The 27432-nt window shown below is 41.0% G+C and overlaps 1 protein-coding gene across 2 annotated transcripts in view; it reads right to left on the bottom strand.

The window, feature by feature from the left end:
• Positions 1-1319: 1319 nt before the first annotated feature.
• Positions 1320-27432, bottom strand: part of TRPM3 (transient receptor potential cation channel subfamily M member 3) — a gene marked incomplete at both ends in the record, with an annotated part of 433595 nt that continues 407482 nt past the window's right edge. For both annotated transcript variants that reach the window (XM_084277970.1, XM_084277971.1), the window contains 5 exons: positions 1320-2769; positions 12591-12723; positions 13893-14092; positions 14651-14801; positions 24329-24503. In XM_084277970.1, the coding sequence (XP_084134096.1) occupies positions 1320-2769; positions 12591-12723; positions 13893-14092; positions 14651-14801; positions 24329-24503 (2109 nt within the window). The remainder of the gene's footprint in view (positions 2770-12590; positions 12724-13892; positions 14093-14650; positions 14802-24328; positions 24504-27432) is intronic.

Here is a 27432-nt window from a genome sequence, read left to right as displayed (position 1 = left end):
CTCTCCTACTAGAGTGCATGTTGAGTGATATCCTGCTGAATGGTGGAAGCCTATTTGCAACTGATGGCTTTTGCTGTTTACAGACGCCTGCAGTTCCTTAACTTACCTTGAAAGCATATATACTTTTTAGCGTTTTCTAGTCCTCTCTGCCAAGAACTTTTTCCTTTAAGCAACTTCAGTCCAATTGTATTAATCTGGATTAGACTCCTTGAAAATCTTGTATGGTTTGAAATGTTAAAATATGGCCATGTCCTCATGGGAAAGAAAAAAATAAAGAAGGGGAAAAAAAAGAAGGTGTGTATTTTTCAGTGAGGGAATGGTGTGAAAAATTGGCAGCTCAACTGGAACAGCAAGAGGAGCCTAGTAGTAGTCTGGTGGATAAGTCTCACAAATTTCTCACAAAGCAGTGAGAACCTGAGAATAATACCGTGCTCTGCTCTGATCACCCTGTTCTTCCTGTTCCATCACATCCTTTGATTTAGTGAGACAACATATTGATGACAAATGTGGTAAAAAAATAAATATATACTATTCCGCTTAATTACATTCATCCTGAGCTTGCTCAGCTGTGCTAGAATCTAGAATGCCTGTTTTACACAGGAGATCACCTGATATTTTAGCATAAATTCTTCCTCCATTTAAGTTGCAGTACAAAAGGCATTTCATTTCCCTTTCTGCTCTTGAAAATATAAACTTTTTGTGGCACTAGAAGTTGATACAAAAAGAGACAAGTGAACATTACAGTTGTTTTCTTGTTTATCTTTCTTCATTTCCACAAGTGTGGGATGCAAGGGATTTGGGAGACTTTAGGTTTGTTTTCTGCCAGTTCCTGCAGAAATAACAAATGCTTTTCATCAGTCATCACAACGGTGAAACAGATGAAAAAGACGTCATGATTGAAGTTTATAATGTCTAATTTGTACATCTCCTTTTGCCGGTTAATTCCTGCATCCTAAAAACTTTAATAATAACCAAAGATCTTAGGGTGCCTTCTAATAAAAGACAGATTTCTGAACCTAGTAGTCCTACTAATTTATTTCTTCTGACTTCATAAAGGGGGCTTGATATTCCTGTTGTTTACTGAAGTCTCTGTAAAGTTTTCATCCCTCCCTTTTTCCTTAAGTGCAAATGTCAACTAGGTCAAGATGCAGTAACTCAGTGGGTGACACCGAGACTGTCAATGTTCTCCCTTGACCGGTGGCTAATGCCAACTGGAGTTGACATAGGGTGACACGAGTTTTTTTCTTTTAATTCTGCTAAGAAAAGTGGACTGGAGAGCAGATGACCCTTAGATTGCGGGTGAGCAGCTTTGTCTAGGCCTAGCTGTGCTTGCTTTCAAAGCTGCGGAAAGCTCCTGTTCTTGACAGTCTCCTCATGGACAGGTTGTCCCCTCTGCTTTCTGGCCTTGAGGACTTACTCCTCTGGAAGGGGTTTCTCAGACCTGTTGCATTTCTCTGCCTGTCAAGTTTGTCGCTGATAGAGTAGCTTTTCCGCGTGTGTTGTGCATACAACATGTTGGACTCCTCTGCAGAATAGCTGTTGGCCCGCTCTATTTTTGGAAGTGGGATGCTGTTGACCAGAGTTCTTGTAGCATTGCTGTCTTGAGGAGATAAGGGGATCCCCTTCTTGTCTTTGGCCTCTATATCCTCATGATCAGAGCTTGGGTGACTTAGTTCAGCTTCTCTTTCTGGGTGGCAGCACCCCAAGTCCTCCACTTTGCCCCCGAGACTTCCAGGGAAACTGGCCCTCTCTGCGATGGCCTGGGGAGCGCTCACACACCTCGTGTCTATGCAGTCTGTAATACTTGTGTACTCTGCTGTTTTCACTGGGACGCCAAGGCTGCTGAAGTAGCTTCGAGACGGAGAGAACATAAAACTGTGAGATTTCACAATCGGCGTCTCCTCCAGAATAAATGGAGTTGTAGCCAGGTAACGGCTGCTTTTAGATCGCTCTAAAGTGTGATACAAGGGAGGGTCTGAATCCCAGGGGATTTGGCAATCTGTGATTTGTGAATAGTCTGAAGAAAATGCTCTTGTTTCTATTCCAGAGGTTTCCTCATAATCAAGACTCCTGCCAGAAATTTTGTCACCAGGTGTACTGCTGATGTACGCACTGTTAGCTAAAATGGAAGAGGCTATGTGAGCCTGCAGAGCTGTATCTCCGGTGCCAAGGATATTTATGGAGCTGTCGAGAGGCTCTGTGTCAGAATGCATCTCATCCATGGCAGAAACATAGATGTCTATACAAGATGAAGGCCTTCTGGAGTCTGGGGCAATTGACAAAGTGCTGGTAGGGGGTAAGGGAACCTTTCCTTCTTTTGCTATCGAGTGGGAACTGATAGCCCGATGCAGGCTTGGAGATCTTTCCTTAAAAATGCTTTCAAACTTTTCCAACCCACACTTGTCCTTCATATTTGTTGCATAGAAAGAGTGGCTTCGCATGCGGGGTGTGATCGTAGGAGACGTTGGGGACATAGACTCCTCTCCTGTGGGGTCTATGCTCTCTTGAAGCTTGTAAGTATTTCCTTCCTGACTATTGAAGCTACTCTGCCTCACAATATAGGCTGCATCAGTACAATCAGATGAGGTCCTGGATCGGATCTTGGTTGTCTCACCTCTCTCTATGCCAGTCAGTTTTTCTAAGGCTGTCACCATTCGTCCCATCATATCTTCCAGCTGGGCAAGCCTGATGTCAACTGTCTGCAGAGAGGCCTTCATGCAGTGCTCTCTCTCATTTACTTCTTCCAGTCTCATGGCCATGTTCTCTACCCTTAAAAAGGGAAAAAAATTAAACAGGTTAATTTCTACAGAACCGTGATGTTCAGTTCGTAGGTCACTGTCCTGGGTTTGACCAGAATCACAGAATCACAGAATTACAAGGTTTGAAAAGACCTTTAAGATCATCAAGTCCAACCTTTCCTGTCCTATGAAAGGTGACTCAACCTCCTCCCTGGGCAACCTGTTCCAGGCCCTCACAACTCCTTCAGTGAATATTTTTTTCTTAACATCTAATCTGAACCTGCCCTGGTGCAGGTTTGTGCCATTTCCCCTTGTCCTATCTCCTGTCACCTGGCTGAAGAGACCATCGCCCACCTCTCTACAACCTCCCATCAGGTAGTTGTAGGTGGTGATAAGGTCTCCCCTCAGCCTCCTCTTCTCCAGGCTTAACATCCCCAGCTTCCTCAGTGGCTCCACATATGATTTGCCCTCCAGCCCCTTCACCAGCCTGGTTGCCCTTCTCTGGTCTCGCTCGAGGACCTTAATGTCGTTCTTACGGTGAGGAGCCCAGAACTGGACACAGTACTCGAGGTGCAGTCTCACCAATGCCGAGTACAGGGGCACAATCACTTCCCTAGACCTACTGGCCACACTGTCTTTGATACAAGCCAGGATGCCATTGGCTTTTCTGGCCACCTGGGCACACTGCTGACTCATATTCAGCCTGCAGTCAACCAACACCCCCAGGTCCTTCTCTGCCTGACAGCTCTCCAGCCAGTCTCCCTCAAGCCTTTAGTGCTGCCTGGGGTTGTTATGTCCCACGTGCAGCACTCTGCACTTGGCCATGTTAAACTTCATCCCGTTGGTCTCAGCCCATTGTTCCAATCTGTTCAGATCCCTCTGAAGAGCCTCCCTACCCTCAGGCAGATCAACACTTCCTCCTAGTTTAGTGTCATCTTGCAGAGGGAGCATTCAATCCCTTCATCGAGGTCATTGATAAAGGTGTTGAACAAGACTGGACCCAGGACTGAGCCCTGGGGGATGCCACTCGTGACCGGCCTCCAGCTGGATTTAGTTCCATTCACCACCACCCTTTGGGCCCATCCATCCAGCCAGTTTTTAACCCAGCAGAGGCTGCACCTGTCCAGGCCAGTGGGAGCCAGTTTCTCAGTCAGGACAGAGTTAATTTTCTTTCTAGCAGCTGGTGCAGTGCTGTGTTTGGGATTCAGGATGGCAGCAGTGCTGGTAACACACTGATGGTTTAGTTGCTGATGAGCAGTCAGGGACTTCTCAGCTTCTCACACCACCCTGCTAATGAAAGGTGAAGGGCATGCAGGGAGCTGGGAGGGGACACAGACATGGCAGGTGATCCAAGCTGGCCAAAGGTGGTATTCCATACTAATTATGTCATGCTTAGCATAAAGGGGGCTGCTGAGGAAGGAGTGCACAGCTCCAGGACAAATGGTTTGGGGACAGTCTGGCTTCAGGATGGCTCTGAGTTGTATGGTCTGGATTGTGTGGTTCAGTGACAAACTGCATTGTGTATCACCAGTTTCGCATATTTTGCTATAAAATACTGGGGTTTTTTATTTCTCTCTCCCTTTGCTGTTGCACTAGACTGACCTTATGCTAACTCATGAGGTTTACCTTCGGGGTTTTAAAAATTTTTTTCCCCTTCTTCACCCCCTGCCCCCAGAGAGAGCAGCTGTGTGATGCTCAGTGGCCAGCTGGGGCAAAACTGCAACAGTCACAAAAACAAATGGGGAAAAAGGTCTTATATTTCAAAACCAATCTGTACCACTTCATCTGTTTGAAAATACTGCTAGAAGAGATTCAGCAAACACAGACCACTCCTTCAGAAAACTGCTCCAGTGGGTTAATCCAGGGGGTATCTGCTGCATAACCCAGAGGGAGTTTTGGGCGAGCCCTATCCCAAGAACAGGGGTTATTACAGAAATGTTACTATGATATGCTGCCTCTCTGTTGCCAGACCTTTTAATTATGCAGTTACAAAATGAATAACACTAAGAGCAGATGCCACGTGATGTTGGCACATCATGACGTTGTCCCCCGTTGTGCCACAAGCCGGACCCCTGCAGTTAACTGCAGAACTAAATTGAGTAATGAAGGGGACAGTAGGCCATAGAAGAGGGGTAACATACAAATTGGTTTTTATTCTGGTCTTCGTCCCAGATTTACACCAGCTATCACTGTGTGGACTTAAGGACATAGTTTCTTTATTCTCTGATTAATTTTTAGCTCAGATATATAGAAAAAAATGTATCAAGCTATTGTATTGCACTTAATATCAAGTCAAGTAATGCATGACAGGTTCAAGGAGAAGAACACCCATCAAACCAGACACAGGCTACAACAGGGTACAAACATCAAGGTAGCTCCACTAATGTGATTATGATTTGGGTAATATAGAGATAAAAATTATGAATTTTAGAATTTTTTTTGCTACCTGTTACAATATATAAATAAAAAAATAGGTAATGTTATTAACAGGTAATAATTTAATGTGTGATACTAATTTAAATTTCAGTATATCTGTTCCACACTTTTGATCTGCCTCATTTTAAAATGTTTTTGACATTAAGGTGAACTGTGTACTAATTTATGCTGATGGCTTTTAACCACTTAAATTTTCTGGCTTTTAAAACTTCTCTACTGAAGGATTTATATGGAGTCCGCTAATTTTCCACAATGAAACTGCATTTAGTGCATATGACATGTTTTTCTCTAGTTGTAGTCTCTAGGGTAGACCATGGACCTCCATTATTTGCCGCAGAATTAAAAGCAACATGTTTATATAGTTATCTTTGTCTGATTTTTAAGGCTACAATTCTGGTTTTCCCCATTCCTGTAGACACTGGAAAATGAACAAAGCAGCAGCAAATACCAAATGGCAGGATTTCCGTGCTTCTCTCTTCACAAGCCTCTTACTCTCTACCAGTTAGTGCAGTTTATACTCAAATATTAATAGCTGCCCTGTCAATCATAGCCAGGATTTCTGAGGAGATAAATATCATCTCCTATTACTGCTAGTTGAATTTCCAACAGGATTAGTGACCTGGAACTCAACAATATTATAAACACTCTAACTTGCCTGATGGGAAACAAGGTATTACCATGAGTATTGGGCAGCATGAATGCCTTGTTAATTAATGCACAGAATTTTCACTGGTGAAGTACTGATGACCCTGTGGTGAAGAGCATCAGCAACCTGCCTGCACAGGAAAGGAGAGGGAGGAGTGTGACACCACTCTCTACAGTGGGTCTCACATTGCTGTGAACCACTGGCTTTTTTCTGTTAAAGATTTTGGGTTTTGAAAGCACAGCAAATCAAATGTGAAGCAGTAACCGTATTGCTGTCATCAGACTTCAGTAGATGAATGATCAAGTAATCACTGCTAAGAAATAAACTGTTGGTTTCAAAGAATCTCATTCTACTCATCTTATTATCATTTAGGTGCCAGTTTTGCCTCTAGTTCTTCTAACATCTCCAGCAAAACAGAGTAATGTTATTGCAAGCAGAGGATATTATTCCATATTGAGAGAACAGTTTATACAGGGAGCAGTTGAATTTTCCCTCATGTTATTAGGTATGTGAGCCTTTATTTTGTAAAGACAATTATACTTTTGAAATACTTGTCAGCTAATAATTGAGTGCATTGTCAACCATTCAGCTTCTGTAGGAGCTGCTCCATGATGATGAACAGATATACCATCACAGTTTTAGGGCTGTCAGATGCATGGAAGAGTTTGAGAAACCTCACGGATTTTACTTGAGAATTCTCAAATCATGACCAACAAAAAACATTCACCCCAGCAACAGTAACCCAAGAACTGGAATGAATTTATAACAATCTGTGAAGCTAAAAGGATAGTCTTGGGTTTTAGTTTGTAGTGGTTGTTTTTGTTGGTTTGTTTGTTCTTATGTTTTTTCTTGCTTTAAGAGATAAGAAAAGGTAAATTATTTTTAATACAAATTTAGCCAGGGAACTATTGCACTTGGCTACATATTTGTATCTGGAATATGAGTAAAATTGTCCATAGCAAGGTAAGTTTTGTATCCTGCATTCATGTGGGGGCTATGTAATGCTAATGAACACAGCTAATGCAACCCAAGAAGAATCTAGAGTCATGCCTTACTGGTACGTGTTCATGCATTTTCCCTGCATTCCCTGAACATGATCTGTGAGCTACTGCCAGAGGCACAGAGTGTAAAGACGGGTGGTATTGCTGTCCAAGATGAAGAGAGACTTTTGAGTTACATGGTCTGATCGTTGCTATGGAAGTAATCACAGATGTGATTGCATTGATAGTAGAGGGAAATTTATAAAAAGACTCAACAAGATAAGGAGACCAGGGGTAACCAGGGATATGCATAGGTAACTGACAGGTACTTAGATGTATTTACACTGAATGGGCCCTGACTATATAATTTTATTCACAAAAAGAAAGCTTGATATATCATGATCTCCAAATCCAAAATCATTAGATTAATTTAGTCACCTTTTGCTATAGATTTTTGCATGTGGCTACTCCTAGATTTAAAAAAAAGTATTTTTAAAAATTAAGGATATTCTCATTTTAATTTAATGTTTGGTTCTACAATAACTCATGGCACAGAAAAGCACCATGCTATGGGAGTATCCCTACTAGAAACATGTTAAAATACACATCAGCTAAACACTGTGAGCGCAAGAGGATAAGTCCTGGAGAAATGCAGTTAAAATCTGTTCCTTAAAATGTACTAATAAGTGAAATTTTCTATTCTCCCCTATTGTTGGGTGCTCTTGCACTCAGTGAATAGAGAGCTAGACCTATATTTCCTTTGGGAAGAGCTTTAACAGTTTCAAAATAAGAATGTACAAGTTTTGCTTTGAATTTCTTTTAAGTGTGTATTAGAGCTAGCATAAACTTTTTGGCAGATCTCACAGTATCCAAGCATGGTGCCACCATTGCACCTGTGCTTCTGTCCTTTTCCTTACAGCAGGATTTACCCAACATATAAGAAAGTGCCAAGCCATCCTAACAGATGGGAGTGAGAACAGAAAAAGAGGAGACTAGATTTTAAATGTTCACCAAGCATGTTCTGCTAAAACTCAAAAAATTTTAGTAGCAAAACAAACTGGACTACCTGAGGACAATATTGAGTAACCAGGAAAAAATAAATGTCTGAACTGGGAACCTGGGAAAGAATTTTTATTGCCTGTGGCAAACCTTTTTAATTATGGTTTGGGGGATGATGGCTTCTGCTGGCATTTATTTGGGTTATACTTTTTTTTCACCTTTGCACACCAGTTCATCAATAATTTAATTGAAGTAATGATTTAATGGGATTAAGGTGCTCTTTTCAGAAGTAGACCTCTTAATGGAATGCTAGAATTAGGTTCACAAGTCCCTTTGTGGACCTGTATCTGTTTTTAAGGCATCATTTCAAAATGTGGCAAAGAGTGCAGACACTGAAACTCACTTACAGGGAGGGCTAAGTGCTTGTTATACCCTGCTTGTTATAAGTGACCATAAGTGGAATGGTTGTATTTAAATAAAACAGCAGTTCCCAAGCCTGTAACAGGTACTTTGCTTGACATCTTTTGGTAAAGCATTTCTCAGGCAAGTGGCCAGCCAGTTTTCCCAGATGTGGTGCTTTCTGCAGGCTGAGGACATTGGGTTGTCCTGGCTATGTTCTCCGCTGGAGCCTAAGACCACTCTGTGATCACTGAGATGCCACTGGATTCACATACCTTTCCTATTGTAACCCTGCATGTGTGGCAGGCTCTGTAGTGGCCCTTTTGCCAAATCAAATCCATTTCTGGGGGCCCTTCAGCCTGCCATCTCTGAAATCAAGGTAACAACTATGTCTTCATTCACACAGATGCTGTTAGTATAATTGCACTGCACACTAAAAAGTGTTAAGGTGCTGTACTAATGGACACCATATAGTATCAAAGATGACATCAGAATATCTATTTCAATAAGCTTATCTCCTTTTTAAATACTGTTGGAGTGTGACCCTGCTACCTTTGGAACCAACAAGATGTTTTGTTTAGGATTTGGAAGAGTTCAGACCTGTCTACATGGAAAAAATGCTTCTTGAATAGATTGTTTTAGTGTCTTTGTGCCAGATCAAGAAAAACAGTACATATTATGTATGCCTCTGTGCTGGTGAGAATGTCCCACTAGAAGTTTCATGGTGATTAGAAAAGAAGGCTCTCCCGGGAAAGTTGTGATTCTTCTGCTGTAATGAAGTTAATTTGTCCAACTTCACTTTTCCCACAGGTCTCAGGGAGATTCACCAGGATTTGCCTAACCTGATAAATGCAGTTAAGGGGAACACATTGCAGCTTTGTACTGCTTTGCATTCTTCTGTGTAGTCAGTCACTTCTTCTGGTGTATACCATTAACCTGCTGCTACTTCCACATGTCTCTGGGAGATCCCAGCTAGTAAGCTGCTCCCCAAATTACTTAGTACCTGGGGTCAGCAGAGGACAAACATCAAGTGTCCTTTCATGCTTTTAATTTCAAAACACGAAAGGATCGGGTAAAGGAGAGATTGTGTGTGTTGACACCAAATCTGGATACTTCTGTGGTGTTTTTGATTAAAAGAGAGGTGATTACTGAACCAAGACAGGACCCACAGGATGGTGAGGCAGACTATTTTGGGGTGAAAGCATAAACTGTAGCTTTTGTAGGTGAGTCAGACAAGACGCTGTGGTCCTAACCTGGTACAGCTGCTGCTAACCTGCCTCTGGGAACTTAGGCTGATCCTCAGAGCAAGACTCTGCTCCCACCTGCTGTTTTCATTGCAGTGCTTGTCCTCTATTCCCTTTGCCAGGTGTACTGGGCTGTGCACCCGTGGTTTGCAGCTGTTTGTCCTCCAAGCAGGACCTGGGGTACTCTCATAAATTCTGTTGCAAGTAGGAGCTGCTCAAGCAAGAGGTGAGTCTATCACAGACATGTAGAGGATTGAAGGCAGTGACCAGATTCAGGTGCAGGTGTGTCACACAGGGCTTGTTCCAGCCATCTCTTCTCCTTGAGCCTAACAACATCCTCAGCTTCCTGCAAAGGGGAGGTCTTCAGGGGTAACAGGTGGTTAAGCTGGTATCTCATGGATATCACGTAGGTATTGTGCTTGGTCTACAACTAGAGCTTAATGACTGGACACTGAAAGAGAAACTGTGTAGTCTTGCATCTTCTCTGTTTGCTTTACATGTTGTTAATTGTACAAAGATGTCTCTATACAGACACTATAAAGCACAAATCTGGATTTTAAATATTTGAATGCTCCACAGGTTTGAAAACAGAAGTTTGGTGGTTTAAATTAAGGAGACTTCAAGGGATACTTCCCTGGCCATAACTGCAGGCAAAATGACAGACCTGCGCATCCGGTTTTTAAAATGTGTGTTATTTAAAGTACTTAGGCAACCCCAATTCTTCAAACATCTTTGAAGTATTCCTTGGATCTTTGAAGTATTTGTACTTCCCTTTTATGGCAGAGCATTATCGTTGGTTTGGCAAGGAGAGGAGAGCTGTTAGGAAACGAGAACTGTATTCACCTGGGATTTCATCACTGCAAATTCTAGTAGTGTTTTTGGGTCTGGGAGTGGCCTCATACCCCACGGAGCTGCTGTCTGTGTCTTCATTACAGAGCTGGGGTGTGGTGGTTTCCACATGATACTATTGGCTGGGCAAATAGTCAATAGTGTTGGTGAGGGGGAACGAGTTTAAATTGGGAGGAGGTAGATTTAGTTTGGATATTAGGGAGTAATTCTTCACTATGAGGGTGGTGAGACACTGGAACAGATTGACAAGGGAGGTGGTGGCTGCCTGCTCCCTGGAGGTGTGCAAAGCCAGGTTGGATGGAGCCTTGAGCAGCCTGGTCTAGTGAGAGGTGTCCCTGCCCATGGCAAGGTGGTTGGAACTTAATGAACTTCAAGGTCCTTTCTAGCCCTAACCATTCTATGATTCAATGATTCTATGAAATGAGTTTTTATAAAAATATTTCTCTGTGGGGCTCAGGTGCTTGGCTTCGTTTAGGATTCATAATCATGAATCTTCTTCTGGAATGAAGTGCTTCAAACCATTCATTTAAAATAGAGATAAGGGCTCTTTTCCTGTAAAACAGGGCCAGCACAGAGTGCAAAAGCAGACTGTTATGTATGTATTCATTTTCAAGGATTTAGAGCACTTGCCTAATGTAGGGGAGGACCCAGCTGGATTGCTTCTTATTTACAGAGGCTTCAAACATACCCCTTCTTTCCTTGGCCAGCAAAAGGAAAGCTATATCCAAGCAGAGGTTTGAACCCATGTCTATGATTTTCAAGTTACTTCCCTGTTGGACCAGAGATCAGTTTAGCCCACTATCTTTCTTTCCCCCTTATATTCTCCAGTCTCCAAACATTTTTTTTTACATTTTTTTTCCCTTAGGAACTTCATAGGCTCAATATGATCTCTTTATATTTAGCAGTCCTTACTTCTCCTGCATAACCCTGTCTAGTCTTCTTTTGGACCCATGTAGACTTTTAGCTAATATCATCATCCTCTTTTAGATCTCATCAGCTTTCAAGAATGTGCTTTTCCCCACTACTTGCTGCAGGAAAAAAATCACCTATTTTTGTTTAGTTTGAACCTGGGTTCCTGATAGATTGATCTGTTGCTCCCCTATATCTTGTTCTGTGAGAGACAGCAAAAAATTCATCTCTAGTCATCCTTTCCTTACACTCACACTTCTATAGATCTCAGTAATTTCTTTCCTGATTTGCCTTTTCCAGACAAAGTAGAGCTGAATTAATTGGCCATTCCTTGCAAGTAAGACATTCCATACCTCACCATACTTCCTCTCTGATATCTTTTTCTAAAATACATGTTTTAGGAGTGCTGGTTTCAGTAATGCAGATGATTAAAGGATATTATATCTGCTAATCCTGCTCTGGGATAGATTTATTTCAAAACCAAATTAAAGGCATGCTTCCTTGCCTACAGAAAATGTATTTTAGGCATAGCTGCTTCAGGGGCAGTACTAGAAGATTATGTATAAGTGGAAGAGTGTTATATCTGTGTAATCTATTACAATGACAACTCACCTGACCTCTGTTATTCAAGTAAAAGTGGAGTGTTCAGAGAATGGAGTATTTGGTGGTTCATAAGTTTTATGAATATCTGACAGGATATTGCTGTAAAATATTTATTGCTGACAGTATGATGTATCAGACAGCAAACTCTATCCTCAGAATTTAACTCCGTTGCTCAGCTGCTGTGTATGATAAGCACCACAGTAGATGAATAGATTTATGAATTTTTAGGACTGATGGATTTGAAGACTGACAAGTTCCACTAATTTAATATATTGCCTTTGTCCTCTGTGCACTTCATTGCTGTAGGTAGGATGTGTAGTTCCTTTTAAATTAATGGCAAGGTCCCTGTTGCTCTCAATGAAACTGTCTTGCCTAACAAGGCCATCCTGAAACAAGGCTCGCTCTTTATCTGAATGGTTAGCAGGTCAGTGCTGAAGCCAGCTTTCATTGAGGAGCTCTCATTTGCTGTCCCATTGTGTCCTGAGCATTTGTGCCCTAAAGTTCTTCCCTAAGAAATGAAATGCGAGAATAATTTGTATTTTTTTCACCATGTTAGTTGTGTTCTAATACAACTGGTTAAAAGATTCCCATTTTCAAAACCTTAAGGAACAAAAACAAAAAGAAAAAAAAAGAAATTCACTGTGTTTTTATCTAATTTTTAGTTAAGACTTATTACAAAATACCTCAAATGTTTCCCCTTTCAAGAAAAAAAAAAAGGAAGGGTGAGAATGGCAGCAGAAACACAGTTCCAGATCAATTTATGAGAGAACAGATGAAAAAAGTGCACCTTTCTGAAGTGACACGGATTCTTTCATCATTGGAAGAATTGAATCTGTCATCCTTCTCCCTAAAATATTCTTCTATGCACTGCTCTTCAAAATCATGGACTTTTTTCAGTTCATCCTCAGTTATGAAAAGTTCTGTGGAAACAATGGAAAACCGTGATTTTGACAGAAATTAACACATGAAATTAACTACATTCTTCTCATTGTGGAATCCATGGACTAAACTTTCTAAAGCAGACTTTAAATGGCATTTTGGTATGAAAGCAGATAAATGCAGCTAATTACCAAATTAGTGGCTTCAATTATATATGTTTCTGAAGACAGAAACACTTAAGCAGGCAAATGCTGAGCAAACACGAATGTGTTTTGATTACACGAGATCTAAATGCAGCTGCTGGTCAGGTCCTGGAGAGACGGTGAGAGCCAAAGCCTAACACAACTGTAATCAGCTTAGCAGACGGCTAGGAAAGGAGTCTGAGAGTACAGAGGAGGTATTTGATGTGGCAAGAGCTGGTATCTGCAGGCACCAGTGAGGGCTGTAGCAGACAACATGGTGTGAGTGGGAGGAGAGCAGTCTGGATGCACTTGCATCTCCAATGGCACCACATGGCTCCAGCCCCCTCCTTATAGAGAAGGGAGCCATGCTGTGGCATGGGCTGGTGTTGGGAAGAGATGCACATCCCTTAGCTACCTGCCTCTGGCGTATACATTGGAGGAAGTGGAGATCTACTTTGAAGAACTAGCTAGAGAAGAGGAAAGAAAGTGTTATCAAAATAATCTGACAGGTTTTCCATCATGCTTATGGGGATTTATATTAAAGCATCTGCAGAAACTACTCCTCCAGTTTGAGGAGTCAAGGAGAGAAAATGTGCCTACAAAATAATTACTTCTCACCATCTCTCAGCTTATCTAGGCAAAAAGTGTGTTTGGGGAAGTATGTGCTGTTTGCTCAAAAAGTAGGAATGCTCTTTCTGCATTTTCAGAAGTAAAACAGATTTGGAAGTACAATGGGCTGTAAGAATTCCAGCAATAACAGATCTCCAGCAAATCCCTTTGCTTTGAAGGAACTAAAAGGGAAACAATCCCAAAAAAATCCCAGAAAAACATTGCCTTTTTAATGCTCTGATGAGAACTAAGGGTTGAGCAATGCAGGTAAAACTGATTCAGGTAGGGGTTTTGCAGCTAAAAATAGTTCTCTGCTGGAAAGGTTCTCAAGGTGCTCAACTTATCCTTCCTTCATGTCAGACACTAGATATTACCAAGGGCATTGGAAATTCCCGCTCTTATAGTTGTCTGAGGCTTACTTAATCCATAGTCTCTCTCATCTTGGTCGCTCTCATGCTTCCGCCATCGGCAGCAGAGGTGTTGGAATATCATTGTCATGTGGCTAAAAATGATCAGAGGCGGAGGGAGAACAGGTCTTTCGTGAAATGTCATGATTAGCTGATATCTCTGAAACTTCCAAACTTGGTTGGATATAGATTTGACTTCAAAAAATGTATTGCTAGAAGGAAAGGAGAGGAGAATAACATCAGACTGGAATGGTTTTGGATACTTTGCTGAAGATGACATGACAGCACCTTAACTAGACACATTTCACAAATACTGGCAAACGTTTCCATACCACAAAGAGAGGAAGAAGAACAAAATAAATAAATAAATTAGTGCTTCAGCAAAGCACAGTGGCAATCTGCCATTTCCAAGTCTCTTGCTACTGTGTCTGCCTGCTCTGTAGAATGACTGAGTCTTACATCAACCCAACGAGACAGGAAAGTATTTTTATTCTTGTTTTCCATATTGGGAATGAATGATGCCATTACTGAACTTTGAATTTTTTGGCCTCTGTGCCCTGATTCCCATCAGGTATCTGTCCTTGGAAATGAGACAATGTGAAGAACTTGGCATTTCCCTCATTCCCTGGAGATCAGCTACTGACTCTTTCCCTCTCTCCCTCACATCCCCTGAAAATGGGTCTTAGCCAAAGTCTTTAGCTTAGCAGCCTTCTTAGGCTGTTCATAATGCCCATCCTCCCCGAGTCTATACTTTGCAATGTGTTACTCACTTGAAAACAGCAATAAGGAGGTTCACCAAAAGTATGTTTGCCACCAAGAGGTAACAAGCCATGATGGCAGGAACGATCCATGCTCCTGTCTTGCAGGGAGGTAGCTGGATTATTTTGCCATCCTCTCTGGTTTCATTTTGGCCACAAGGAGCTGGGAACAAAATGCAAAAAAAAAAAAAAAAAAAAAAAAAAAAAGACAAACCAAGAATGAACCTTATTTTTTCAGTGCTTTTCACAGAAATATTTAAATATTTATAAAGGCCTGCCTGCCAAAGCAATATCTTCCAAAGCAATATCTTCCAAATAACAGTGGCATGGATACTCCCCCCAAGAAGTTTGCACTTGCTATCACAGATTTTGCAAGCTGCCATTCTTGTTATTGTGTGTTATTTGCCAGAAGTATCAAGATATTCCCCTCAGAAAATTCAGGAAAAATGCCTAATGTGAGCAAGCTGCCTGGTTGCATACAACAAAGATATCATTGTACTCTGGTAGTAATTAGTAATCAAAATGTTTAGTCCTGGAAAAAAGCTTACATGTTATTTTTTGAATGGTGAAACCTTGGTCTTTTCTGATTGATGCAAAGGGATGTGATAAATAGCATAAGGAAAAAGAAGTACACGAAAATAAATTAATGAGTAGACATTTATTGCTGTGCACTGTGCAGCCCCAAACCCCACTGGGACATACTCAAAATGACCCTCCGCTATTAAGGACTTTTGACTGCATGCCTAGAAACAGTGGGGGAGACTACAAAGCCTTTACTCCATCAGGTAAAGGGACATGTAGGCAGCAGAGTTGCCACCTGTTCCTTTCCTGAATGCTTTGGAACCAAGATGCTCACAGTACTAATGTTGTAGAACTGAAGCACAAGGAGAGAAAACATTGTGAGATAGTATTTCTTGGTTTTTTACATGGCTTCATGTGCCATGGTCAGTGATATGCTTACAAGCAATACTACCATTAGAAGCACCTTTGTGTCTGGATCCATGCTGTCACTAGCCTTTCTAACTGCAAAATTGCATTTAATTACTGGAGAACAATGCAGGTCTCTATTTCTCAGAAAGCATCACCTTGCAGATCATTTGAAGTTAATGCTGGTTTCATGCTTCCTACCCTGCTCCGAGCACTGGTTTCATTTAGACATCCAAAATGCTGCCTGTGAGCTGCTGTTAGTATGGGGCTACGTGCACTCAGGTTTCATCCAGCAGAAATTGGGATATTCAGTAACTCCTGATATCAAGCACTCAGTGTGAGACTTACTTTGCTGTCTGTGTGGAAACACTAACTTGCTCACATGTTGATTCAGATCTACAAAGTCCAGCACAGCACATTACTGAAACCCATCCCCATTTTACCAGTAATGGAACAGTCACTCTACCAGTTGAGAAAAACAGTGGTCCTTTTGTGTGCTGAAGGACAGAAGAAATAACCTTTTGTAGCAGTGAGAAAAATTGGTGAAAAGCATTTTTAAAAAAACTTATATCAATGAAGTAAAATCTTAAAGTCTGGTTAAAATTCTGTTACCCTGTTTTACTATTAAAAAGAGAATTTAATCTAAACAAAAAATCAACTTTGACATTTACTAAGACAAAAGTGAATTCTCCAGGTTTCTTTGCATATGATAGAGTATTTAGAGTATCATTAATGTATTCTTAGGGGTTTATGCCACACAGGGAGAGCCAAATTAGACTTCTTGCAAAGACAAGTTCCCATAGTATATTTTATATATGCATAGAATCACAGAATTGTTAAGGTTGGAAAAGATCTTTAATATCATCAAGACCAACTGTTAATCTAGCACTGTCAAGCCCACATCTATATGTCTGTTAAATGCCACCAGGGATAGTGATGCAGCCTGACATTAAAGCATTCTTTCAGTGAAGAATTTTTTCCTAATAACCAATGTAAACCTCTGCAGCACAAGTTGAGGCCATTTCCTCTCATTCTATTGCTTGTTACCTGGGAGAAGAGACCAACATCCACCTGGCCACAAACTTCTTTCAGGGAGATGTAGAGAACGATTAGGTCTCCCTTCAGCCTTCTTTTCTTCAGGCTAAACAACTCCGCTCCCATCAAGCTGCTCCTCACAAGAATTGTGCTCTGGAACCTTCACCAGCTTCATTACCCTTCTCTGGACATGCTCCAGAAGCTCAATGTCATCTTCTAGTGAGAGGCCCAAAACTGAACACAGCACTTGAGATGCAGCCTCACCAGGGCTGGGTAAAGGGGGATGATTGCTTCCCCACAAATATGAAGATATTTGTTTGCATTTAAGAAATTAGAATCCTGTTTGTATTTTTTGTTACAGTAACCCTGGACAGTTCATCTCCCCCACCTGCGTATGTAAAGTCCACGTGTTACCTCCTTGCTACAGTAAGCTCGGGTAGTTCAGTCCCCCTCCCCATCTGCACTTTCCCCTGCATGGGTGCCAATGTGAAAGACAGCTGCTTATCTCAGAATTTGGATACCAGCACCTGCATTATATCAGCGAGTTTGCTACAAAGCAAAACAGGGCATTGCATATGCAAGATATGTTAATCAGTGCAAGTTTTATTACACACCCCTGTGGTGCTTTCCCATGGGCTTCACTACTGAGCAGGGCTCTGCTGCATTGGGGCCCCATTTGATGAGCGGTGGTGTCCCAGGAATCCCACTGTGGTAATACTACACTTTGCATGAAGTTGGAGCTTTCCCTTGCTGAGTGTTGTGCATCCTCCCCAAGGGATCTGCACCTGCCTTTATTGTCTAGCACAGTTTGACCATTTTAACTATGTCTGGGAAAATGCAGCAATTTCTGTAGTTTGTGCAGGAACAGATTGTGTTAACAAAACTTTGTCAAAGCATGATCTTAACATGTTGTTTTGGCTGGGATCAAGATGATTTTCTTTCTATCAGATGGTATAGTACCGTGCTTTGGACGGAGTATGACAATAACGGTGATAACACACAGATGTTTTCAGTAGTTGTGCTTACATGAAGTCAAAGACATTTCAGGTTCCCACGCCCTGCCAGGTGCACCAGGAGCTGGATGAGCACAGCCAGGGGCAGCTGACCCAGCCTGGCTCAGGGGACATTTCCCCACCACATAGTGCTGGGCTCCAGATATAACTGGGGAAGCCAGCCAGGAGGCAGATTCACTGCCTGAGAAAAACAGGCAGGGCACTGGGGGATTATTTTCCATGATTGGTGAGCAATTGCACTTGGACACCGCTTGCCTTTTTTAAAAAAAAATATATATATATAAAGACTATCTTCCTTTGTTACCCTATTGAACTGTCATCATATCAACCCATGATTTTTTTCCCTCTTCTCCTCCACTTCCCATTCTGAATGGAGGGAAGTGAGTGCCAGCGTGGTGCCTTGTTGCCAGCTGGGATTAAATCACAACCCCTGCATGAAAACATACTCATAATTTTACAACACAGCCTTATTTTAACAAAAAATACACATTGTAATTCATTCTATGGAAATGTTTTGAGAAGAAAATTCTGTTAGCATAACTATGTACCTATTTCAGGTAACTGGAAAACCCAATCATTGGATAAAGGTCGGAAACTAAGTCCCAAAGTCAGGCTTTGTAAAAAAATAAATGGTTGGAGTTTTAATTTCAGTTACATGTATTAACTTCGCTTAGCTTTCAACTATTGCATCCTGACACCTGTGGGTGTACATATTTTTTGCATCTCTTGTTTCCTTTTTCACAGTCTCCCCCTATGCTTATTTTTCATTCTGGGCTCCCATCTACACATTTCCTGCTACATACCTAACCCTTCCTCTTTCCTGGCCAGCAAACGGTTGCAAAACAAACAGCAGTAACCCACACCTCTGCGTGTTTCAGGTGTAAAGTGGCAGCAGAGCTCAGGAAGAATTTGTTTCCCTCCTGTGATTACGGTCATGACATGGGCACTGATCACTTTTACTGTGTATTGGGTGGAGGGCTTGGGAAGCGATGCTTGCAAATTTCTGCATTGTCACTCTTCCCCCAGCTGCACCCTTCCAAAGTAGTTCTGGGAATAACGGAGAGAGGAAAGTGCATAAGAGAACCACTTTGTTACCAAACAGCTTTTTGCCTTTGATGAAAACTTCTCATGCCAAAATGGATAGCACTTTTACAATAGAAGCTGATTTGTTCAAAAATCACAAGAAACTATAGGTTCATATGATCACAGATACAATGCATAAGGAAACCAGTAAGTGTATTAACTAACAAAACCCATCTGGGTCCTTTTGTTTGTTTCTTTGCTTGGTTGGTTTGGGTTTTTTTTGGGGTGGTTTTGTTTGTTTAGGTTTGGTTGTAATTTAAGTTTGGACATTTTAAATGCACTTTCATCACCCTCTATATGGGTATATAGGCACCTTCCAATTTTGATCTGCACTGAACCCAAAGTATGCAAAAGCATTTTATAATTTTATAATGAAACATCTAAGCAAAGTTACCATCTTGCCAGCCTGGTAAGTATTGAAAAAAGGCTGAGTGAGCTGCTTAGGGCTGTCCACTTCCTCACTGACAGAGAAAGTTCTGGGAACCCTGAACCTCTCACCGTTGCTCTGTTCATCAGCAGAAGCATCCAGGGAATTGAACAGTATTTCATTACTTCAGAAAAGTTGCTTTAACTACAGTATTGTGATCTCACACGTTGCTTCTTGCTCTCAGCCTCACTAAAAATTACTTTGAGGCATCTCTTCAATCTTCTGGTATTTTAATAATAATTTATAATAAATCCATGGTGGGGTTTTTTGGTTGTTGTATTCTGTAGTGCTTTCTCTGTCCCCCACCCCAAAAATATGCAACCAAATGGAACCAAAAATATAACCTCAGAGTAGTGCTAGGAAGGGAAATACTACTGCAGCTCAGGTTGGAAAGATTTAAGAAAATGTTGTGTGGGCTGATTTTATACTCTGCCTCTAACGATGCTAAAAATATTACCCGTGCTGCAGAGGTAAAATACAGATGCAAAAAACCCCAACCCTCAAAACCAAAACACAGGCATGATTTATTTTGTTTTGTGCAAAGAAGGTCTGTTTGTTCTAATTCCAGAATGATCCATGCAAATGACAGTCCTGACAGGAAGCTCCTGTGGAGACATGGATAGCACGAAACCTCTAAGATTGTATGCAATTCAGCATAAAATTTTTGTTTATACTAAGAAACTTTCAAGAAATTAAAAAAAAATCTAACAGAAGAAGAAAAGTGAGTAATTTTAACTTGTCTTTGGTAGCAATTATTAATTCCTCTTAAGTTCATCGGATAGTTAAAATCTGTGTATATTCATCTCTCAACTTCTGAAGATGATTGTATTTGGGTTACTTGACTTTCCTCCAATACAATTGAAAGAGAAGGAGGACACGTTTTTTTTTTCTTAAACTATATAGGCTTTTCCAATAATGGAGTAGGCACAGGGAACAAACACAACTCAGACTGATTTTTGTATTCCAGATGGCACTTGAAATGCTGTCAGCTGGAAAGAAAATCCAGATGCAAATCTGACATGTGAGACACCAGGCAAAACTGAAAAATCCCAAACTAAAAAAAAAACCTGAAAAAAAAACCCAACCCAAAAAACCCCCACAAAACCCCAAAACCATGTTGTCTTAGTTACTTCGCCTTCTGAATAGAGGAAACTCTGTGGTCTGTTGTTGATTTTATACAAGTGAATGCCATTTCTCATGTTGCCATTTATGTCCTTTATCTACAATTTTTACAGAGAAAACTCACTCCCTGAGCAATTCTTTCCTCTCCAGTATTTCTTGCATACTTCTGTACCCATAGTGTTCTGGATTGGATGGGCAGATAGCTTGGTAAGGTGAAAACAAAAGTTCTTTGCACGTGACACAACTGTGCCATGAATTTTTTTGCTAAAATTGCCAGCAGCAGTGCCAAAGCAAGTGAACTGAGGGAGAGGTTTTTATAGCGTTTGTGGATTTCTTGCCAGACAGGCATTCACTAAAGCAGCTAAGCAGCTGGCTGTCGCCTTGTGCATCCCATCGGGCAGCGCAAGGCTCAGATGGATTAGGAAAGGCAGCCTACAAGTGAGACAGTTGCATATACCATCACCAGTTCCCTGACCCGGATTCCCCTTTCTTCCCCAGCTATGGTGGCTGTGATGAACTGTCAGTCTGAGAGGAACTGCTGTGAGACTGGTTTTGCTCTTTTTTGTTTAATTTACCTGTATTTTGCCATTTTCTGCTTCAGCACGTCCCCTCCACCCCCTCCTCACCCCTCCTTGGAACTGGTTGATAGTCGTGAACTTGTAGGAATGTGCTATTTATGTGCATCACTGATAATAAACAACATCACTGAATAGTGTATTCATACTCCCAGAAGTGAGGATACAATTCTGTCCCCACTTTTGAGTTGAAGGTGAGATCACATACGAACAGGACACTAATGCACGCTCCAGTTAACATATGTATTTAAAAAATGGAATGAATACAGAAATGTAAATTGTATGACATGCATTATTTTAAAGCGAGGCATTTAGCTTGTGTTTCAACAGTGCAGTGTAGTGAGATAAAAATCAGAGAAGACCCACTCAATGGACAGGCTGCCAGCTGATGAGATGGATCCAGAGATTGTATCTGGTCAGCCTTAATGGCATGCTTCAGAGAAGAAAGAAAGAAGGAAAGAAGGAAAGAAGGAAAGAAGGAAAGAAGGAAAGAGAAAGAAAGAAAGAAAAGAAAGAAAGAAAGAAAGAAAGAAAGAAAGAAAGAAAGAAAGAAAGAAAGAAAGAAAGAAAGAAAGAAAGAAAGAAAGAAAGAAAGAAAGAAAGAAAGAAAGAAAGAAAGAAAGAAAGAAAGAAAGAAAGAAAGAAAGAAAGAAAGAAAGAAAGAAAGAAAGAAAGAAGAAGAAGGAAGGAAGGAAAGAAGGAAAGAAGAAAAGAAGAAAAGAAAGAGAGAGAGAGAGAAAGAGAGAAAGAGAGAAAGAGAGAAAGAGAGGAAGGAAGGAAGGAAGGAAGGAAGGAAGGAAGGAAGGAAGGAAGGAAGGAAGGAAGGAAGGAAGGAAGGAAGGAAGGAAGGAAGGAAGGAAGGAAGGAAGGAAGGAAGGAAGGAAGGAAGGAAGGAAGGAAGGAAGGAAGGAAGGAAGGAAGGAAGGAAGGAAGGAAGGAAGGAAGGAAGGAAGGAAGGAAGGAAGGAGGAAAAAGGGAAAGAAGAAGGAAAGGAGGAAAGAAGAAAAGAAAGAAAAGAAAGAAAAGAAAGAAAAGAAAGGAAGCTAAGTTAAAGTTTTAGAGTATCATACTTTTTTTGTACATTTCTCAGACACTAGGATAATCTCCAGGAATGTGGCTCAAATGTGTATACATTTCCAAGACCAGCACTTATACTGAATCCCAAACACGAAGATAATGTTGCCGTATTAACCATGAAAATATAAAGAAACACACAAAGAAGCCCTTGTTATTTACTAAAATGATAGTAATTAAAAACTCTACTACAAGCTAGTAAGCTCAATTACAGCTTAGGTATCAATTTTAGAATATGTTTTATCTTATTTGAGAAAGTACAAATGCTGTAATACTCTGACATGAACACAGTGGCTGATTTAGCTTAGAACAACTGGGAAATTTTATATCACAAAAAAATTCCAAATGGTGAAAAGAATTAATATATTAGTAAAAACTTTTGGGTGCCAATTGGGTAATTTTGACTGTGCAACAACATCACCAACCATTTGCCTATGCTCCCAGTCTATTCCAGATGTAACGTTTTTGAGACAACCAAGCCTCAGACAGACGCGACATATTGCAACTATTTTGTGCTGAAAGAGTGGCAGATTCTAATTCCCTGCATCATCTGTCTCCTAGGAAAGAGGAACTAGGTGCTGCTTTTCATTTTGGCATGGCCACTTTTGCTGCAACTCCTAGTTTCCTTGACACAGACAGTGCAACAACATGTCTACACTTACAGATGGAGTTGAAACCATCAGGAATTTTGCCATCCCTAGGCCTCAGCAGTAATCGTGCTGCATCTTTTTGCAGGGTTTAAATGTTGGGCATCTGAGTAATACACAAGACTATTCTTAAATCCTCATGCAAGGGTATGGAGCCTGCCACCCTCTTTTCACACTTAAAAACCATACTTCATTCAGAGACACATTAATTTCTCAGGATTTGGGGTTCTAAACTATAATCAGCACTTCACTGGAAAAAGATACCAAGAACTTTTTATTCAGCCAATTGCCATGTTTGTTGCACTATGGTAGTTACTTAGTACAACATCAATAAATGGCCACTTGTAGAGGGACAGACAGAATTCAGCTTGTGTAAGAAAGTCACCATTGAATGGGACAAACCATCATCCCTCTGCTATGCTTTTGGAACAAGGTGAAGTTTTATATCCCCAACTATTATGCCTTTGGAATGAAATGAATTTTTAAAGAGAAAAGGAAAAAAGGATAAAAATGAACAGGGAACTGGGTAAAAAGTTAAACTCAGTGAGAAGCTTTGTGATTTTAGGCATTTGTTTACTTCCTTGCATGCAATGCTGCCTCTGAAAACGAACTGGGGAAGTAAACATACAAAAGAGCTTTCATGTGTATCCACAGTAATGATTCTGTGCTAACCAGGAAGAAGAAATGAACATGGAACTGCTGAAATATCTGCCATGTGATTAGTGTAAGTCTGTCCATCTGGGACCCTGTTAAACTGGGGGGAGTTAGTGGTGAAATAAATACTTTTGTTAGCTTAACCAGCTTGGGAAAAATCAATGCCTTTTCCCCATTCAAACTTGGTCAATACTGAACGAGCAGATGATAAATTATGAAAACAGTGCCCTTTCCTAAGATGGTACACAGGAATATCCCAAACAGAGCTTGAATGGATGCCATCTGCCACTGGAAAAGATGCTCACTTCTAAATGCTGCCAAGGCTTACGCATTTTTAAGTAGGAATTATCAGCATCAGTTGCATGTCAGGGTTTGCTAAAGGTACATTTCTGGTGATTCTTTGCTCCTCTACTGTATCATTTCTCATGACCACTCCTCTCCTTTGGGGTAATGCACTGGGTGGCACCAGGAGGTTTACTTTAAAGAGAAAAATGGCATTTTCCTGATCACCACCCAAATGAATCCTGAGTAGATAGTATGTAAAATACTGGCTTTTGTTCTGTTTCAATGATGTTAACAGTCTTGCCTTCCAGTAAATAAATAAAGCAAAATAATCTACTATCCCCCAAGAATTGCATCACATGGTTTAGCATAAAGGTGGTGGCAGCGAGTAAGTAACAGAAAAGGAAACACATTGGAGTAGATTCTCATGAAGTGCAGGAGCTGAAGGTCTGACCTAGTATTGTTAGACCTGATGCTTCGTATGAAGTTAGGTAAAAAGTACTTGGGTCCAAAACCAAACCAATGGATGAGAAAAAAAGAACTCATGGTGAGTATCTGGGAGGGTATCCCTGTCACTCAATAGGTAAAAAGGAACCATTTAAAACATGCTTTATATACAAGATAATTTAGCATTATAGATTGTTTTTTTTAAATAATTGTGAAGTGATGCCACGTTCTGATACTGACCCACCAATATTTACTGAAAAAATAGTTTTGTGACCATTCTTTGTGAAGAAGGAGTTCCTCTATCCTGAGCCATTTATTGAGCACACACACATGATCTAATAGGACATCATCTGATCAAAGTTCGATACCTGACTTTGGAGTATGAGAATCATAAACTTGCTTACGGTCTATCTGGTCTGCAAACACTTCCCCATAGATCATCCAATAAGGCATGTAAAAAATGTTTTTCGCCAGCTTCCACGAAGGCTCCTCGTTGGGGAAGAGAATAGCCTGTCTTGCGACACCAAAGCTCATCAGAACCACCAACATGATGATGACAAAGTACATCATGTCTATCATCTGAATGTAATGAGAGGAAAAGAGAGCAAGAGACAAGGGACAACAATTAGAGGAACTCATTTGTCCACACTCTTATTATTATAGGCTGCAAAAAAAATTTGTAAATCTTACGAACAGCACTTTTAAAACTATGAAAAGCCATTCTCTATTTAACACATAAAAAAAATCCATTTTCGAGTAATGATGTGATATTATTGTGTCCTTAGTTTTACCCAGTGTTGCTTTTAAGAACAATTTAAATGTTACAAATAGGCTTGAAAAGACAAGATACCATCTGGTCACACCATTTGCCTGAACAAGAGTAGGGGTTCACTGGAAGCAGCAGCCCAGTCTGGGCAAGGGTCACAAGATGATGTATTGTTTATAGGCACCTAGTAGCAACTGTACCAAAACAAAAAGGTTGCCATGGATTGTTTTATTCACTGGTGGTCATTGTCTTGGAGCAAAGGAAGGAAGCTGCATCTAACATAAGGAGTAACGGGTGGCAGAACAGCCTGTTACTGCAACATAAGGGACACCATGGTGGTAACCAGTGAGAAAGGAAAGCTGTGATACTGGCTGGACTAGAAATCAGCTTGGCGTGGGAGTCTGACAAAGGCCATATTTAAAAAAAAATAATTCAGATAACACAGACACTCAACTCTATTCTTCTCCATTGTTGAAGGCTTCATTAGCATATGCACAAGTTTAATTAGTGCTTCTAAACAGTGTCTATCCATTCAAGATGTTCCTAGAAAAAGTGGGACAGCAATCCTAGGATGTGCTGAATAGACACCGATGATCAGAAGAGGAACTGTGCTAGAAAAGACCTTCCATAAAGCAGGGCAATGGGCATCAAGCAGGGACAGCAGAGGTACTTTATAACCCAAAATGAACGTGAAAACAATGGGAGCCCTGTATGGTACCTTTAAAATCTTCAGCTGCAGGTTTACCTACAGGTCCTTAGTTACAAATTACAATGCTATGGTAGAGCTGTTTTTCAGAGGTTTGGATGTAACTTTTGCTTCTGGTCAAAACTTGAGCCAAAACTCTTCTACATCTTATGAGTTTTAATCCCTTCAGTCTCTGCAGTTTTTAGCTCAGCTGCCTTCTGCCTTTGATGCAAGGCAGGTCTGCAAACAACCTGCACCTCAACCAGTGGGTTTATTGCTCACAGAATCAAAGGTTGGAGAAGATCTTTGCGATCACTGAGTCCAACCATTCCTGTCCTCTACCAAACCATATCCCTGAGCACCTCATCTACCCGTCTTTTAAACACATCCAGGGTCGCTGACTCAACCACCTCCCTGGGTAGCCATTTCCAGTGCCTGACAACCCTTGTGGTGATGAACTGTCTAATCTGAACCTGCCCTGGTGCAGCTTGAGGCCATTCCCCTCATCCTATCACCTTGCTCCATGGAGGATTTGCTGCAGCTTGAAAGCAGGGTTTCTCATGGAAAGAGCTGGTAGAAGAGAGGACTCATTTGCAGCTGACTAATCCGGCACTGGTCAGAGGTTCTTCAGTTTTAAAGTGCAAGGAAAGAGAGACCTAAGGTCAAAGTAACATGGGAAAGTAAACAGAAAAGGCAGGGATGCAGAAGAACAAACATAGAAGGATATCCACATATTTCTGAGAGAGAAAGAGATTGTAAGAGAAAGACACCTGTAGGGCAGGGCTCTGGTAGGAGAGACTCAAGGATTTGGAAAGAAGGAACTGAGGAAAGGTGGAGAAAAAGCATGAGAAAAGTTTTGAGGTTTGTAAGACGTAGAGGGAGGGAGGGAGGGAGGGAGGGAGGGAGGGAGGGAGGAAGGAAGGAAGGAAGGAAGGAAGGAAGGAAGGAAGGAAGGAAGGAAGGAAGGAAGGAAGGAAGGAAGGAAGGAAGGAAGGAAGGAAGGAAGGAAGGAAGGAAGGAAGGAAGGAAGGAAGGAAGGAAGGAAGGAAGGAAGGAAGGAAGGAAGGAAGGAAGGAAGGAAGGAAGGAAGGAAGGAAGGAAGGAAGGAAGGAAGGAAGGAAGGAAGGAAGGAAGGAAGGAAGGAAGGAAGGAAGGAAGGAAGGAAGGAAGGAAGGAAGGAAGGAAGGAAGGAAGGAAGGAAGGAAGGAAGGAAGGAAGGAAGGAAGGAAGGAAGGAAGGAAGGAAGGAAGGAAGGAAGGAAGGAAGAGAAAGCAAACCCTGGAGGCATGAGAGAGGAAAATAAATGCATGGAAGTAATAAAAAACAGGCAAGTAAATTACAAACATTCTTATGTTATTCAGAGCATTTATCTCTTAAGAAAACCTGACTGAAGAGGAATTCCAGATCATTGTACCTCAGAGAACATCCTGAATTGAACAGACTGCACAATACATTAAGCTGTTACTGCTTTTAGGGAAGGAATTTGTAGACAAAACCTGGCTCCTCCTTTCTTTTCTGATGAAACTTTGTTTCAGGTAGAAATACATAACATGATATGACATCATATAATACCTATTTTAAAATGTTATGCAAACAAATCAACATAATGAGCATTTGGTGGGAATTTAAGACAATTTCTTAAATGCTTTCTGTGTTTGTGAACAGGAATCACATGTTTGACCTCATGTTTCAAGAAATAAAACGATCAGTACTAGTCTCTGTTCAGGCTGTGTATTCCCTCCTTTAGTTGAGTATCTTTCTGTAACCTCAGTATCTTGTCTGCCACCCAGTCAAATAAACGGGTGAGTTTCCACTGCCAGTAATGGATTCTTAGGTTTGTAGGGTCAAATTACAATTGCTATTTTAACAAGGCAATGGCTGTTTCAATCACTTTAAAGAACTCATTAGTCATCTATTTTAAAAAGCAATAAAATGAGGGACCCTTGGTGCAGCTTTATAATCCAGCTGGATCCATTTCCCCTTTTTTATTTGCAGGGAAGCTAAGAAAATGTAGACATTCCAGCACAGTAAGGGGACTGATGCTTTCTCTTGACGTG

This window comes from Gallinula chloropus, assembly GCF_964237585.1.
Source record: "Gallinula chloropus genome assembly, chromosome: Z".
Taxonomy (NCBI): Eukaryota; Metazoa; Chordata; class Aves; order Gruiformes; family Rallidae; genus Gallinula; species Gallinula chloropus.
The sequence above is the reverse complement of the archived record's forward strand: the minus strand, read 5'-3'. Positions and strand labels throughout refer to the sequence as shown.